Genomic DNA, 15,579 nt, shown 5'->3' on the forward strand with positions numbered 1-15,579 from the left:
GTAATGTAGTTGGTCAAGGGAACCGTGGACTCAAAAAAAGGTTGAAAACTTCTGCCCTACCTAATTTAGTAAAGATGCATAATTTTCTCTGTAAAGATTGTATGCATCCTTGCATTGTTCTACCTCTCAAGCACTAGCTGCCCAGGACTAACACATGAGGGATAAATTGGATTCACCTTGCTTTTAAAGGCATATCCAGCTAATTCACACAAACTGCATTACACAAACACACAGCTCTCCAAATTTTGCCATGCAGTTTTCCAATCAAGTAATACGTGCAAAAAATAATGTTCTGGGGTAAAGGGTGCATAACAATGCACCTATAAGAGAAAATAAGATACAAAATGCATTCTATTGGGAGAAACTGATTTGCAAAAATGTGTGCGTTAGGCAAAACTGCATACAGTAAAATGCTGGTTGATTTTCACGTGGCTTTTTTAAAAAAAAATGCAAACAGGTGTGGAAACGTACAGGACTGAAGCTTGGAAAAAGGAGAAACAGAAAAACTGGAACAGAGATTGTCCCATCCTAGTGACTGACCTGTTTCGAAGAGGGATCCTCCACATGAACATCGGAGTCTCGTAGGGTGAAGTAGAAAGCTGCTATCTCCACACTGCTGTTGGCGCCATCCAAGAGGTCCATCCAAGCCTGGTATATGCTTGGGTGGTGAGGAGTCAGCGTTTCGTAATCCAAAGTGGACGGGATGCTCTCCACCAACACCAGGCTAAAGCCAGTAAGAAGAGAGGGGAGAAGGTGAAGGCTAAAGAAATGCAGTGGTGCTGTTTTCTATTGTTGGACAGGTTGGCAACCCCATGGATTCTGGGTTTCTTTTCAGAATCTCTTCCATCCCACATGCCGTGCTATGGTGAGAGGGGTGCGGCCTGAGAAAAGCGTCAAGGGCCAGACCAAGAGGCTTGGAGGGCGAGGCTCTGCCCTGGTTCCCCCCACCCCTGGACTACAACACCCCCCGCTGAAAGCCCTTTTTTCCTTTTTTCAGTGTTTCCTTTTTAAATATAGTTTTATTGATTTCTAATACATAACAAGGGATGCGGGTGGCACTGTGGGTTAAACCACAGAGCCTAGGACTTGCCGATCGGAAGGTTGGCGGTTCGAATCCCCACGACGGGGTGAGCTCCCGTTGCTCAGTCCCTGCTCCTGCCCACCTAGCAGTTTGAAAGCACGTTAAAGTACAAGTAGATAAATAGGTACCGCTCTGGCGGGAAGGTACCGTATTTTTCGCCCTATAGGACGCACCGGCCCATAGGACGCATCTAGTTTTTTGGGGGGGAAATTAAGGGAAAATTTTTTATTTCCTCCCCAGGTTTGCGCAGCCATCCCCAAGCTAGAAGAGGGAGACGGAGTGCTTGTCCCGCTGTCCCCCGAGTTTGTGGGGCTGGCGGGGGGAGAAGCAAGCTTGCTTCTCCCCCCCCCCAGCCTCCAGATCAGGTCAGGGAATAGCGGGGTGGCGGCGCTCCGCCTCCCCGCTATCCCCAGAGCTTGTGGAGCTAGACCAGGTCTGGGAATAACGGGGTGGTGGCGCTCCGCCTCCCCGCTATCCCCCGAGCTTGTGGGGCTGGCGGGGGGGGGAGAAGCATGCTTGCTTCTCCCCCCCCCCCGCCAGCCTCCGTATCAGGTCGGGGAATAGCGGGGTGGCGGCGCTCCGCCTCCCCGCTATCCCGCGAGCTTGTGGGGCTGGCAGGGGGGAGAAGCAAGCTTGCTTCTCCCCCCCCCCGCCAGCCTCCAGATCAGGTCGGGGAATAGCGGGGTGGCGGCGCTGCGCCTCCCCGCAGTCCCCCGAGCTTTTGAGCTGCAGGCTGCTGCCCGCAAGCCTTGCGAGCCCGCGGGACATCCTGCCGGGCTTGCAAGACTTGCGGATAGCTTCCTGAAGCCTGCATTCGCCCCATAGGACGCACACACATTTCCCCTTCATTTTTGGAGGGGAAAAAGTGCGTCCTATAGGGCGAAAAATACGGTAAATGGCATTTACATGCGCTGCTCTGGTTCACCAGAAGCGGCTTAGTCATGCTAGCCACATGACCCAGAAGATGTACGCCGGCTCCCTCGGCCAATAAAGAAAGATGAGCGCCGCAACCCCAGAGTCGGCCACGACTGGACCTAATGGTCAGGGGTCCCTTTACCTTTACCACATAACAATTACAAAAGAAAGAAAGAGAAGGATACCAAAACAACCTGCCCCGCTCCTCTCTCCAGGACAGATCAATCTAGTTAAGTTTGCCAAAGTCCAGCCTGTGATTTTGGTAGTTGCCGTTCTTCAGGATTATCAGTAAAGTGTTTTATAAAAGGCTGTCATGTTTCAACAAAATTGTCTATGTGCGTGTAATTATGCAGTGCGTGTAATCTCTTTGTTAATTGTTCTGCAGTGGGTTTTTAAATCTGTACACCGAACCCTGGGATCTTCTGATAAAAGCGGTACCTAAATTGAATTAATAATAAAAAATAATAGCTGGTAGCCCTTACATGCGCTTGCCCCTTACTTGCCTGCACTGACTACTGCACTCCTCCACCGCATTCCACAGTTTTGGGAAGCTGCTCCATCTCCATGCTTCGTATCCCACCAGCCCCAGGAAGGAGCCGGGGTTTCCGTGTTCCCATGCGAACCAGCAAACAAAGCCCAGGATAAGCAAGAAGAGAAGGAAATAGAGAACGGACCGATACGGGAGACGCTGAGAAGACAAAAGGGGTTGAGAGGAAGAAGGACATTATTTAGTGCCATCTCCAGATTAAGCCCAATGTACATTTTGCTCTAGGAGGCTTAGTTTGGTCAGAATCGAGTATACACTTTTGGAGTTAACGCTAAATAAATTACTTTTGGTAAATGAGCCGTCATAGCTGCTGGAGGGCCATGAAAATTTGTGTCCTGGGCTTTTCAGATCCGTCTACCTATGCAGTATCTGAAACCAAAGGGCACATGGGTTGCCAGATGTGAAATAAATATACTGGCATTTTTTTCCAGCTCTCCTACCCCACTATCAGCGTTTCAGACAGGGAATGTCTTACTGCCCACAGGGAGGGTGCCACTACTGAGAAGGCCCTCTGCCTGGTTCGCTGTAGCTTCACTTCTTGCAGTGAGGGAACCGCCAGAAGGCCCTCGGAGCTGGACCTCAGTGTCTGGGCTGAACAAAGGGGGTGGAGGTGCTCCTTCAGATATACTGGGCTGAGGCTCTACCACTGAGTCATTTATGCACCTTCATAGAATGAGCATTCATTCTGATTTGTTTGCGGAGAGGTTTGATAGCGTGTCAAAGTAAATGTAATCCCACACATTTCCACTATTGCTTTCCTTGTCGCCAAAAGTCAGATCTTTTGAGGAAGTGGGTTTGTTGCACAAGCGCTCCAAAACAACTAGAATTGCACAGCCAGAATTTGCCGATAGGTGACTGAATTTCACTCAAAAATAGTGAGTCTGGGGGTGTCCTCTGTCACCCCACTGAGAAAGCAACTATCTCATACATTTCAAACTCTGTGTGTTTTTGCCTCCATGTTAATTTTTTTATTTAACCGGATTTATATACTGCTTAATCAGCAAGAAACCTTAAGTGGTTGGCACAAAACAATATGAAATATTTAGAAGAAAATATCAACACAATCACACTTTAAAAAGTAGTAGACTTAAAATTTACCAAAATATAGATAAAACCCATAAGTTTCAAAACAAATGTGTGTAACAGTTTCTGGCAACCTTGCAATTATCAGCTGTGGGAGCCTGCGACTGTTCTGCACATTTTTAGATTTTGCTAAAGACTGCTTTGTAGATGTTTCTAAACCTGTTTCAGTTTTACCATATTTTTAATTGCATTGCCTCACCATTGTGGCAGTTCTTGCCCTGCCTTTGTGTGGAACAACAGGCTTGTCTTTGTGCCCAAACAACAATAAAAAGTTTTAAGCAAGCACCAAAAACAGTACAACGAAGATGCTTGCCAATCAGCAGGGAGTTCCAGAGACTAAGCGCTGCCACACTAAAAGGATTGTTTCCTTGCCAGGGTAGAACAAACATTACGTGGCACTTGTGAAAGTACCTGTTCCGCAGATTAAAGCAGTTTAGTGAGAATCTATGGGGTATGTTGGAGCATGCTTTGGGATTCTCTAATATACCTTGGCCCACTTTTGGGGGGCTCCTGCCTGTGACTTAGAGGAGTCGGCCTTCTTCATGGTTGGTGCCTTGGACCTGGCAGTGATTCCTGTCCTGCTCTGCTGCCCAAGGGCAAACCTCTCGTTTTCCACCCTGCCTTGTGAGCTGGCCGTTGTCCTCCTCTCCATCTGGGGCCTGGCCTTGGCGCTTCGCGGCTGAGAGGTCTCCAGAACCTGCAGCCGGGCCCTCTTGTCTTTCACCACTTCCCACTCGATGTTTGGTTGAGGCAGCTGGCAAGAGAGGAAAAAGCTCATGTTGTGGAAATCGTATCTCGGCTTCACGTGCCGAGATCCGAATGAGTCTTTTGATCACATACACGCTGTCCCTCTGAGCAAACAAGCTACCAAACAAGGAAGTCTTCCATTTTTCAGACCAAGGGCCGATTTCATATCTAAGTAACTTTCCAGAGGCCACATGGCAGTGGTAGGTGGGGCCAGAAGAAGTAGTGGGTGGGGCTACAGATGTAAATATTAACTCCACAGCATGGAGAGAGGGTGTGTGTGGCTGGGGAGAGTTCCAAGGGCCTGACAGAGGGGCCTGGAGGGCCGCATCCAGTCCTGAGGTTCTCCACTCAACCTGTAGTTTCACATTTCATCCAAATGGGGAAACAAAAAGTAACAGCCTGGAAACAAGCCAGGATATTAGGCTATGGTTGTAAGCTGGTTTAACATTCTCCCCCCCCCCCCCCCCGGTTCGGACAAAATTGGAAACACAGTTAAATGGAAGAGTTTCTGGTTTGCTTGCTCTTGCGGTACAAGATGCTGACAGTCCCCTGTCCAGTCCTCCAGGTATGGCTGGGAGAGATTCCCTGCCTGAAATCCTGGAGAGCTGCTGCCAATCAGTGCAGACGATACTGAGCTAAATGGATCGATGGTCTCAGTATAAGGCAGCTTCCAATGTCCCTACTGGGATATGGAGGAAGTTGGCAGCCATTTCCTCAGATGGCTCTGCTTAAAAAAAAAGACCCCTGTTCTTGTTACGCCTCCCTTGTTACCTCCTTTGCCCCATTTTGGGGTGGGGAAGGCTCCTCTTCCTGTGGCACATCCAGTCTCCTCAGCCTGACAAAGGGGGACTGAAAAGGAAAATGGAGGGATGTCTTTTTATGTTCAGTGAGCCCAGTTGTGGCAGCCATCTTGGTTGTCGTTGTCCTCTTACTATTAATGGACTCTGCCTGTGAACCAAATCCTGACTGACAGAAACAAGGCAGCTGACCTTCCGAATGGTACTTTCCCCATTTATTTATTTATTAGCAGTGAATGCCCCCACCCCACCCTGGACTCCAGCTCCCATCATCTCTGACTGTTGGCAATGCTGGCTGAGGCTGATGGGAGCTGGAGTCCCACAACAGCTTGAGGGTCTGACAAAGACTTCCTGTATCCCTGCGCCTATTATTCTAACCCTTTCAACACTCCCTGTTTCACATTGTCACCTGACTCAGCAATCTTGCACCTCCTTACATAGAAGTAAGTCACGCCGGATTCAAGGAAGGCCGCATCCACGTCACACATTTCGAGCAGCCTCGAAAATAAGGGATCAGCAGCCAAAATAAGGGATTTTAGTCAACCAGCCGCCAAACGAAGCCTCAAGCGGTGGTTCCCACAGCGCAGCAACCCAGCAAAGGGGATGCAGCAAGGAAAACCACTGTCACCTCTCCGCTGGGAAGCGCTGAGCAAAGGCGAGTCCCCAGGTAACGCGGCCGATTTGATCGGCACAAAGCATGCAAGCTCCACCCCCCAGTCGTTCTTAGACTCCTTATTGGGTGAGCAACACAGCCAAGCAACACAGTTGGAGCCTCCCTCCTCCCTGGCTGGCAGGGAGGGAGGGAGAGGGGCTGCTTCCTTTGAAACCCGTGAAATTTAAGGGACATCATCAATAAGGGACAGCAGCGGGACATGGCGCTGGAATAAGGGACTTTCCCGCCAAATAAGGGACAGTTGACAGCTATGCCAAAGTCCTGCTGCCTCAACTAGCTGAAATAGACTCACCAAGGTAGTGTCTCTTTCCAACACGGTTTGCCCGCTGTCTTCATGAGCTTCTGCTTCTTCCGACGATTGCGAAGGACCTCTGGGGGGACTGGGCGATGGGTCCTTGGCTGGCTCGGCCTGCTTCCTGTGAGCTCTGATGCTCTCCCTGGGCGAAAGGATGTCAGTGACATGACTTCCTCTGAAGCTTTGCGGTTCCCTTGAAACCTGCGTTTGAGAAACAGCGCAGAGTCGTGTTGATTGGCAGCTGGTGCCTTACAGTATATTGGGGCACTTCCTCTGAGCAGCGGGTTTTTGTTTTGTTATTGTACAGAAAGAGGGTTGATGAGGACTGCGTATGCACTATACACCTAACGCACTTATAAAGCACATCCTCTCTGCCCCCAACAATCCTGGGAATAATTCTGGTGCCTTCCGAAATTAAAAAACATGTTTCAAGGAGCCATCAGAACTGATCACCCTTGATGTTTTTAATCAGAGAAAAACCATTGTCGACATTTACTATAGGGTGGAAAACCCTTATAGACTTTTTGCGTGAATAAGAAAATGAACATGACACAGTGTTCAAACGGCTTGGCTCCCAAACAAATCGGCTCCCAAACTCCGCAAACCCGGAAGTGTTCCGGTTTGCAAATGTTTTTTCGGAAGTCAAACGTCCGACGCGGCTTCCACTTGAGTGCAGGAAGCTCCTGCAGCCAATCAGAAGCCGCGCCTTGGCTTTCGAACAGTTTTGGGAGTCAAACGGATTAAGTTCGAGAACCAAGGTATCACTGTATCTGGGTTTGGGGACTGAAGCTAATACAGTGGTACCTCGGGTTAAGTACTTAATTCGTTCCAGAGGTCCATTCTTAACCTGAAACTGTTCTTAACCTGAAGCACCACTTTAGCTAATGGGGCCTCCCGCTGCCGCCGCACTGCCGGAGCACGATTTCTGTTCTTATCCTGAAGCAAAGTTCTTAACCTGAAGCACTATTTCTGGGTTAGCAGAGTCTGCAACCTGAAGCGTATGTAACCTGAGGTACCACTGTAATAGTTTATAGAAAGTGGATTTGTTGGGTGTTATCTTGGAGTAGCTGTGTTGAATAATTTTCTACATATAGCTGACAGATGAGGAATTGGAATTCTTTCTTTCTTAGTTTTTTTTTTATCCTTGATGAAAAGCTCTCTGATATTAACCTTTAAATTATTTTTCAAACTTTAATAAAATCTATTTTAAAAAATAAAGGAAAAGAACCGATCACCCTGTCATCATCCAAAAGCGACTTGAGGGAGTATTGGTGCTCTGATGGATTGTGCGAGAGAAAGCGCACGTGTGTGCGAAGGCTTCGACCCAAGGGGTGCCATCTGCAACCGTTACTTGCAATTAGTGCAAGGCAGCTCCCCTGGGAGTTTCCTCTTGCTGCACAGATGTTTTTACAGTCACAAAGAGATAGGAGCTCTCTGCCCGCCACTCACACAGAAAACTTCCTGCCCTTTGAAAGGAGCCTGCGCTGCAAGAGCTGCCTTTGCCCAAGTCAGGCGTCTGAGTGATCTAACCCCAGCATTGCTGTCAAGGCTGCCATCTGGCTTTCTGGTTTCTCAGCTGGAAAGCCTTTCGCAGCCCAGCAGCCTGTGATCTTTTTTAAGAAGAGGTGCCACTGCAACTTTAATCTCCTGCATGCTCTGCCACTGCCTCCCTATTGGACCAGCCGCCGCTGATGGGTAAACCTGCAGCCATACAAAAGTTACTGGACTCCAGCTCCCATAGCCAGTATGGCCAGTGCCCGTTCCAGTTTGTGGGGGCAGGATGGGCTTCGGGCATGATGCCCTTAGAGTGCCCAACCTCTCTGAGATCTCCCCTTCTCCTCCTCACCAAGACACCAAAGCCCACTTCTCTGCAAGGGTGAGTGCATGGTTGGTGCAAGATGCTGCTGTAAACTTTCATTTATGTCACTCCTTGCAAGCTCAGAGGCTTTAGAAAACATCTGAAGGCAGCCCTATATAGGGAAGTTTAATGTTTACTGCTTTATTATGTTTTTGTATATGCTGGAAGCTGCCCAGTGTGCCTGGGGCAACACAGTCAGATGGGTCGGGTGCAAATAAAATCGTTGTCATCGTCATCATCATCATCCAAGAGTTCCTTTTAAACTGGAGGTGCCAAAATAATAATAATAATAATAATAATAATAATAATAATAATAATAATAATAATTTATACCGCGCCCATCTGGCTGGGTTTCCCTAGCCACTCTGGGCGGCTTCCAAAAAAAATATTAAAATACTGTCATACATCAAACATTAAAAGCTTCCCGAAACAGGGCTGCCTTCAGATGTCTTCTAAAAGTCTGGTAGTTGTTGTTCTCTTTGACATCTGGTGGGAGGGCGTTCCACAGGGAGGGCGCCACTACCGAAAAGGCCCTCTGTCTGGTTCCCTGTAACTTGGCTTCTCGCAGTGAGGGAACCACCAGAAGGCCCTCGGCGCTGGACCTCAGTGTCCGGGTAGAAAGATGGGCGTGGAGACGCTCCTTCAGATATACTGGACCGAGGCCATTTAGGGCTTTAAAGGTCAGTGCCAACACTTTGAATTGTGCTCGGAAATGTACTGGGAGCCAATGTAGGTGAAGCAAAGAGGTGAAGCAGGAACCTTCTACAGAGCAAGGTCTGTGCTCTGCTATTAAATTGTGGCTCCCCTTCCAAAAGCAGTGTTCAAAATCCAGCTATCGATTCAAGATTCACTTCTCCATCAAATACGAAGTTTAAAGGCTAGTTTAGGGAACCTGTGGCCTTCCAGATGTTGCCAGGCTCCGGGTTCCATCATTCCCAGCCAATGGTCATATGCTGGCTGATGGGAGCTATAGTCCAACCACCTGTGGAGGGCCAGATATTTCCCATTCCTGGTTCAAGCATTTGACACATTAGTGTGGCACAGAGGCAATTTCCTTCAGCACCAGAGGGAGGGAGGCTGACCCCTCAGGAATGTTTCAGGCCCCTTTCCCGAATTATCAGCTTTTTAAGATGATCTAAGGGGAAATGTTGTTCCTGCCCTGCAAGTATTCTGACCCAAGAGAGCAAATACTCTGAAACCACTTAGGAACCTGCCTGGTAATTAGATATAGAGATACAGATACAGATACAGATATACACATATTTTTTAAAATTAAGATTTACTTTAATTAAAATGTATGAATTGACTATAAAGGCTGTGAAGTGAGACATACTAGACATCTTACATTGACACTTTTGCTGTTTCACCTTGGCTTAGAATCATACACAGACATATACTGAAAATATCATTTAAAGTCCATCACCACTAACAGCAATTTTTTGCTGCTGGGGATAGTTGCTCACCTGTTCAATCAATTCACACCACACCAAATGATACATATTTATGCATGATTTCAGCTTTTACTGTGGTGGTTATCTTTTAGTTTTGATTTAATCGTCTTGCAAAGTCACCTTGAGACTTTTGGTATAATGCAACCAAGTAATGCTACTAACAACAGCAATGGGATTCCCTATTGCTGTGGGCTGACAAAATCCATCAACATTATTGCCAGTTTAGGGACGGAGTCGGGAGAAACATTGTCAATTGCACCCAGATATCTGAATTTTGCTTCATTAGCAATCTGCAATAATAGTTGCTTTGCTGGTAACTAGAAATCAGGAGAAGTACAGTGGTACCTCGGGTTACATACGCTTCAGGTTACAGACTCCGCTAACCCAGAAATAGTACCTTGGGTTAAGAACTTTGCTTCAGGATGAGAACAGAAATTGTGCTCCGGCGGCGTGGCAGCAGCAGGAGGCCCCATTAGCTAAAGTGGTGCTTCAGATTAAGAACAGTTTCAGGTTAAGAACGGACCTCCGGAACGAATTAGGTACTTAACCCGAGGTACCACTGTATTGTTCTAGCCCGGGGATTCCCAAATTGTGTCTGTGAGTCATCTGTGAGCTTCGTTTAGGTGCTTTGTGGTAGGTCTGTGGATTAGTGGTTGAAGATCAGAAACAGCACATCCATCACATTAAGCATTCATATTGATTTTTGATTGTATTTTTATTGCTTAATGTAAGGACATACGAAGAGCATGCTGGGTCAACGCAATGGCTCATCTGGTCCAGAACCCTGTTCCCACGGCGGCCAGCCCGATCCTTGTTGGAAACCCACAAGCACGGCATGAGTGAAAGAGCAACTCTTCCCACTTGTGATTGCCAGCAACTGGTATTCACAGTCATAGAGCTGGAAGAGAACCCAAGGGTCATCTAGTCCAGCCCCCTGCAATGCAGGAATCTCAGCTAAAGCATCCAGGACAGATGGCCATCCAACCTCTCCTTAAAAACCTCCAAGGAAGGAGAGTCCACAATCTCTCATGGAAGTCAGTTCCACGGTCGAACAGCTCGTACGGTCAGAACATTCTTCCTGATGTTTAATCGGAATCTCCTTTCTTGTAAGCTGAAGCCATGGGTTCGAGTCCTACCCTCCAGAGCAGGAGAAAACAAGCTTGCTCCACCTTCCATGTGGCAGCCCTTTAGATATTTGAAGAGGGCTATTCAGAGGCATACTACCTCTGAGAAGGGAGGTACAGCGTCTTTCGTTACATTGCGTTTTACTGCATTACAATTTGCATTCTGTGCTGTTGAAACAGTAATACAGTCGTACCTTGGAAGTCAAACGGAATCCATTTCGCAAGTCGGTTCAACTTCCAAAACGTTCAGAAACCAAAGCTCCTGCAGGCAATCAGAAGCAGCAGAAGCCGCGCTGGACATTCAGCTTCCAAAAAATCTTTCAAAAACCGGAGCACTCATGTCCGACTCTGGGGTTGCGCGCTCATCTCGCTCTATAGGCCGAGGGAGCCGGCGTTTGTCCACAGACAGCTTCCAGGTCATGTGGCCAGCATGACTAAGCCGCTTCTGGCGAACCAGAGCAGCGCACGGAAACGCCGTTTACCTTCCCGCTGGAGCGGTACCTACCGTATTTTTCGCCCCATAGGACGCACCGGCCCATAGGACGCATCAAGTTTTTTGGGGGGAAATAAAGGGGAAAAAAATTATTTCCCCCCCAGGCACTTGTGGGGCAGGCAGCGGGGAGAAGCGCTCTTCTCCTCCCCGCCCGCTTTGCAATCAGGTCCGGGGACAGCAGGGAGACGCAGCGCGTCTCCCTGCTGTCCCCGGAGTGGTGGGGCAGGCAGCGGGGAGAAGCGCTCTTCTCCCCCCCGCCCGCCTTGCGATCAGGTCCGGGGACAGCAGGAAGATGCAGCGCATCTCCCCGCTGTCCCCGGAGTGGTGGGGCAGGCAGCGGGGAGGAGCGCTCTTCTCCCCCCCGCCCGCCTTGCGATCAGGTCCGGGGACAGCAGGAAGATGCAGCGCATCTCCCCGCTGTCCCCGGAGTGGTGGGGCAGGCAGCGGGGAGGAGCGCTCTTCTCCCCCCCGCCTGCCTGGAGATCAGGTCCGGGGACAGCAGGAAGACGCAGCGCATCTCCCCGCTGTCCCCGGAGTGGTGGGGCAGGCAGCGGGGAGGAGCGCTCTTCTCCCCCCCCCCGCCTGCCTGGAGATCAGGTCCGGGGACAGCAGGAAGACGCAGCGCGTCTCCCTGCTGTCCCCGGAGTGGTGGGGCAGGCAGCGGGGAGAAGCGCTCTTCTCCCCCCCGCCCGCCTTGCGATCAGGTCCGGGGACAGCAGGAAGATGCAGCGCATCTCCCCGCTGTCCCCGGAGTGGTGGGGCAGGCAGCGGGGAGGAGCGCTCTTCTCCCCCCCGCCCGCCTTGCGATCAGGTCCGGGGACAGCAGGAAGATGCAGCGCATCTCCCCGCTGTCCCCGGAGTGCTGGGGCAGGCAGCGGGGAGGAGCGCTCTTCTCCCCCCCGCCTGCCTGGAGATCAGGTCCGGGGACAGCAGGAAGACGCAGCGCGTCTCCCTGCTGTCCCCGGAGTGGTGGGGCAGGCAGCGGGGAGGAGCGCTCTTCTCCCCCCCGCCTGCCTGGAGATCAGGTCCGGGGACAGCAGGAAGACGCAGCGCGTCTCCCTGCTGTCCCCGGAGTGGTGGGGCAGGCAGCGGGGAGAAGCGCTCTTCTCCCTCCCGCCCGCCTTGCGATCAGGTCCGGGGACAGCAGGGAGACGCAGCGCGTCTCCCTTCTGTCCTCGGAGTGGTGGGGCAGGCAGCGGGGAAAAGTGCTCTTCTCCCCGCCGTCAGCCTCCAAACCACTTCGGGAGACAGCGGGATGGCGGCGTTCCGCCTCCCTCTGTCCCCCGACCTTGTGGGGCTGGCGCTGGGGCTCTCCTGAAGCCTGGAGAGTGAGAGGGGTCGGTGCGCACCAACCCCTCTCGCTCTCCAGGCTTCAGTGAAAGCCTGCATTCGCCCCATAAGACGCACCCACATTTCCCCTTCATTTTTGGAGGGGGAAAAGTGCGTCTTATAGGGCGAAAAATACGGTATTTATCTACTTGCACTTTGACATGCTTTCGAACTGCTAGGTGAGCCAAGGTATGACTGTACAATTAAATACAATATGTAAGAAATAAAAGCAGCAACAAGAATACAGTTAGAAATTATGCAGCGTTTAGCACAGGCATAGGCAAATTCGGCCCTCCAGATGTTTTTGAGACTACAATTCCCATCATCCCTGACCACTGGTCCTGTTAGCTAGGGATGATGGGAGTTGTAGTCCCAAACATCTGGAGGGCTGAGTTTGCCTATGCTTGGTCTCAGTGGCGTAGCGTGGGTTGTCAGCACCCAGGGCAAGGAAAGTAATTTGCGCCCCCTAACGTGTGGAGAGAGTGAGTGAGCCAGGTAGGGGCAGAGAGCTACAAGTGCGAGCGCCCCCCCCCAGATGTTGCGCCCGGTGCGGCCGGCCCCCCCTGCACCCCCACGCTACGCCACTGCCTGGTCTAGCACAGCACCGCACAACTGCTACAGCAGGCAGAAAAAAAATAATTCAGTGGTGCGCCGAGACCCTCAGCAATTTTCAAGTGGTGCAAGAAGTGGTGGAAATTAGGGAACCACTATTTTAGATTTCTTCACTGTTGGAAAGGCAGGTTGTTCCCACTGAGGAGCTGTCCAGCTGGCACAGGAAGCAGCTTGGTGCTCGGACTGATTGGTCCATCTAGCTGCCTAACTCTGGCAGCGCAAGGGTCTTCCCCAGCCCTGGAACCTAACTCCCTTTCAATGGATATGCTGGGATCTGAGCATGCATCCTGCAAACTTTTCCACGCCTCACCTGTTCTCCAACTCTGTCCGGTTGCAAGCGACTCGACCTCCTCACCGGGGTGTCCCTGGACCTGCCCGATGTGGGTTCTTTCCTCCTCATGTCGTGTCAGGTCGGAGAAGGAAGGGATCTTCAGCGGGTAGGAAAGACCTCCCACCACCAGCAGCCCCCTCCGAAGATTTCCACTGCCGGGCACCCTGTTCGAAAGCCCAAGCGATCTGTCAGGAAGGCTCTGACTCACAGAGACGTTAACAATTCAAAAAGAAACCCACTGGACGGATTTGAAATGACAGGAGGCGGCAATTGGCTGGCGGGTTGTTTACATATACAGGCTTCGCCTTCTGACAGCTGACTCCTAGTGGCCGCTGTGGAAAGGAGAGAAAGAGGAACATCAGCCGGTGCAACAGCAGGAAGGCGAGCAGCCAAAGACACAAAAACAAAGCAGAAGACATTGTTGTATCTGTTTTTCCAGCCTAGGCGAAGGATGTTTGATTGGCCTTCTAAGCCTGCTGGTGCCACCAGGTGTAGGACTTTGGCAAAGATGTTCGGGGCAGAGCTAGCTTATCATGGATTACCATGCTTTGAAGTGAATTAATACAGTGGTACCTCGGGTTAAGTACTTAATTTGTTCCGGAGGTCCGTACTTAACCCGAAACTGTTCTTAACCTGAACAACCACTTTAGCTAATGGGGCCTCCTGCTGCTGCTGCGCCGTCGGAGCACAATTTCTGTTCTCATCCTGAAGCAAAGTTCTTAACCTGAAGCACTATTTCTGGGTTAGCAGAGTCTGAAACCTGAAGCGTATGTAACCCGAGGTACCACTGCACACACAGTGAAGGATCATCCATTAGGGAAAATGAGACGCTGCCCCAACAGCCTCTGTCTGCCCTAAGCCAGCCCTTACCCAGGCCACCCACTCCTCCATCCCTCTAACAGTGGAGGCAGAACATATCCGTCTATTTTCACATCTATGAGTCTACCGACACCTGATTTCAGAGGTTTTTGAACACTGTTAATTTTTTGCATTTCCCTTCTTTCATCATTTGTTGCTAGCTATCTACAGTAGGGCTATTGAATGGTTTAAAGTAGAAAAGCAGGATATACCATATTTTTCGCTCTATAACACGCACCCGACCATAACACGCACGTAGTTTTTAGAGGAGGAAAATCCGTAGGCATGCCACCCGTAGGCATTCCCTCCATAACACGCACAGACATTTCCCCTTACTTTCTAGGAGGAAAAAAGTGAGTGTTATGGTGCAAAAAAATACGGTAAATATGCCTAATATATTAAATAATGTTACATATAATCATAAATATGATATATTCTAAATATTTTAAATGCAATTGATCTATACAGTTGTACCTTGGAACCTGAATGCCCTGTAACTCGGATGTTTTGGCTCCTGAATGCCACAAACTCAGAAGTGATGGTTTGCAAATGTTCTTTTGGAACCTGAATGTCCGACGTGGCTTCCGCGGCTTCTGATTGGCTGCAGGAGCTTCAGAAGCCGCAAATTGGTTTTCAAATGTTTTGGAAGTCAAACGGACTTCCAGAACAGATTCCATTCAACTTCCAAGGTATGACTGTACTACTGGAAATATCCTTCCCATGAATAAGGAAGTGAACTACATTATACATTCCACCTGGTCAATAATAATTAAAAAGCCATACCCAACTAAATTATATTCATAGACCTGCTGAAATTAAAGGACCTAAGACTTGCCTATTAATTTAAATGGGCCTACTCTAAGCAGGAGTAATGTTGGATAAAGCCCAATACAGTCATACCTCGGGTTGAAGTCACTTCAGGTTAAGCCTTTTCGGGTTGCGCTCTGCGGCGACCCGGAAATAACGGAGCGTGTTACTTCCGGGTTTTGCCGCTCGCGCATGTGCAGACGCTCAAAATGATGTCACACGCATGCGCGGAAGTGGCAAGTCACTACACGCGCAGACACAGGTTGCGTTTGCTTCAGGATGCGAACGGGGCTCCAGAACGGATCCCGTTCGCATCCAGAGGTACCACTGTACTATAATAATAATTTTGTAGCATCCAAGTAAAACTTAAGACAGGTAAAAGTGACAAATAAGTGTGCAATGTCTTATTGATTGTGAGAATGGAAGGTGCCAGGTGAGGGTAGCCAATGGGTTTCAAACTCTTGGTGAGTTAGGGATTTCCCCTGAATGCAAAGACAGGCTCTGGCAGATTGAGCGGATAAGACCAATAGTGGGTCCAACGCTCAAGAAGGCGGTTATTGTAAGTGTTGTAGAGGGAA

General features: G+C 49.8%; 1 protein-coding gene across 4 annotated transcripts in view; it reads right to left on the minus strand.

Moving 5' to 3' along the window:
* The window catches only part of LOC309520422 (5'-3' exonuclease PLD3-like), a 32,140-nt gene that overhangs the window by 15,500 nt on the left and 1,061 nt on the right, over positions 1-15,579 (minus strand). The window contains exons 1-7 of one of the 4 annotated variants that reach the window (XM_082202162.1): positions 14,669-14,728; positions 13,316-13,668; positions 6,136-6,339; positions 5,145-5,339; positions 4,114-4,380; positions 2,500-2,684; positions 541-724 (exon numbers count right to left, since the gene is read on the minus strand). In XM_082202162.1, the coding sequence (XP_082058288.1) occupies positions 541-724; positions 2,500-2,684; positions 4,114-4,380; positions 5,145-5,339; positions 6,136-6,339; positions 13,316-13,405 (1,125 nt within the window). In that variant the 5' untranslated portion in view covers positions 13,406-13,668; positions 14,669-14,728. Of the gene's footprint in view, positions 1-540; positions 725-2,499; positions 2,685-4,113; positions 4,381-5,144; positions 5,340-6,135; positions 6,340-13,315; positions 13,669-14,668; positions 14,729-15,579 lie in introns of those variants that run through there. The other 3 variants (XM_082202161.1, XM_082202163.1, XM_082202164.1) reach the window with 3 other exon arrangements.

This window comes from Podarcis vaucheri (genome assembly GCF_965113315.1).
Source record: "Podarcis vaucheri genome assembly, chromosome: 16".
Lineage (NCBI taxonomy): Eukaryota > Metazoa > Chordata > Lepidosauria > Squamata > Lacertidae > Podarcis > Podarcis vaucheri.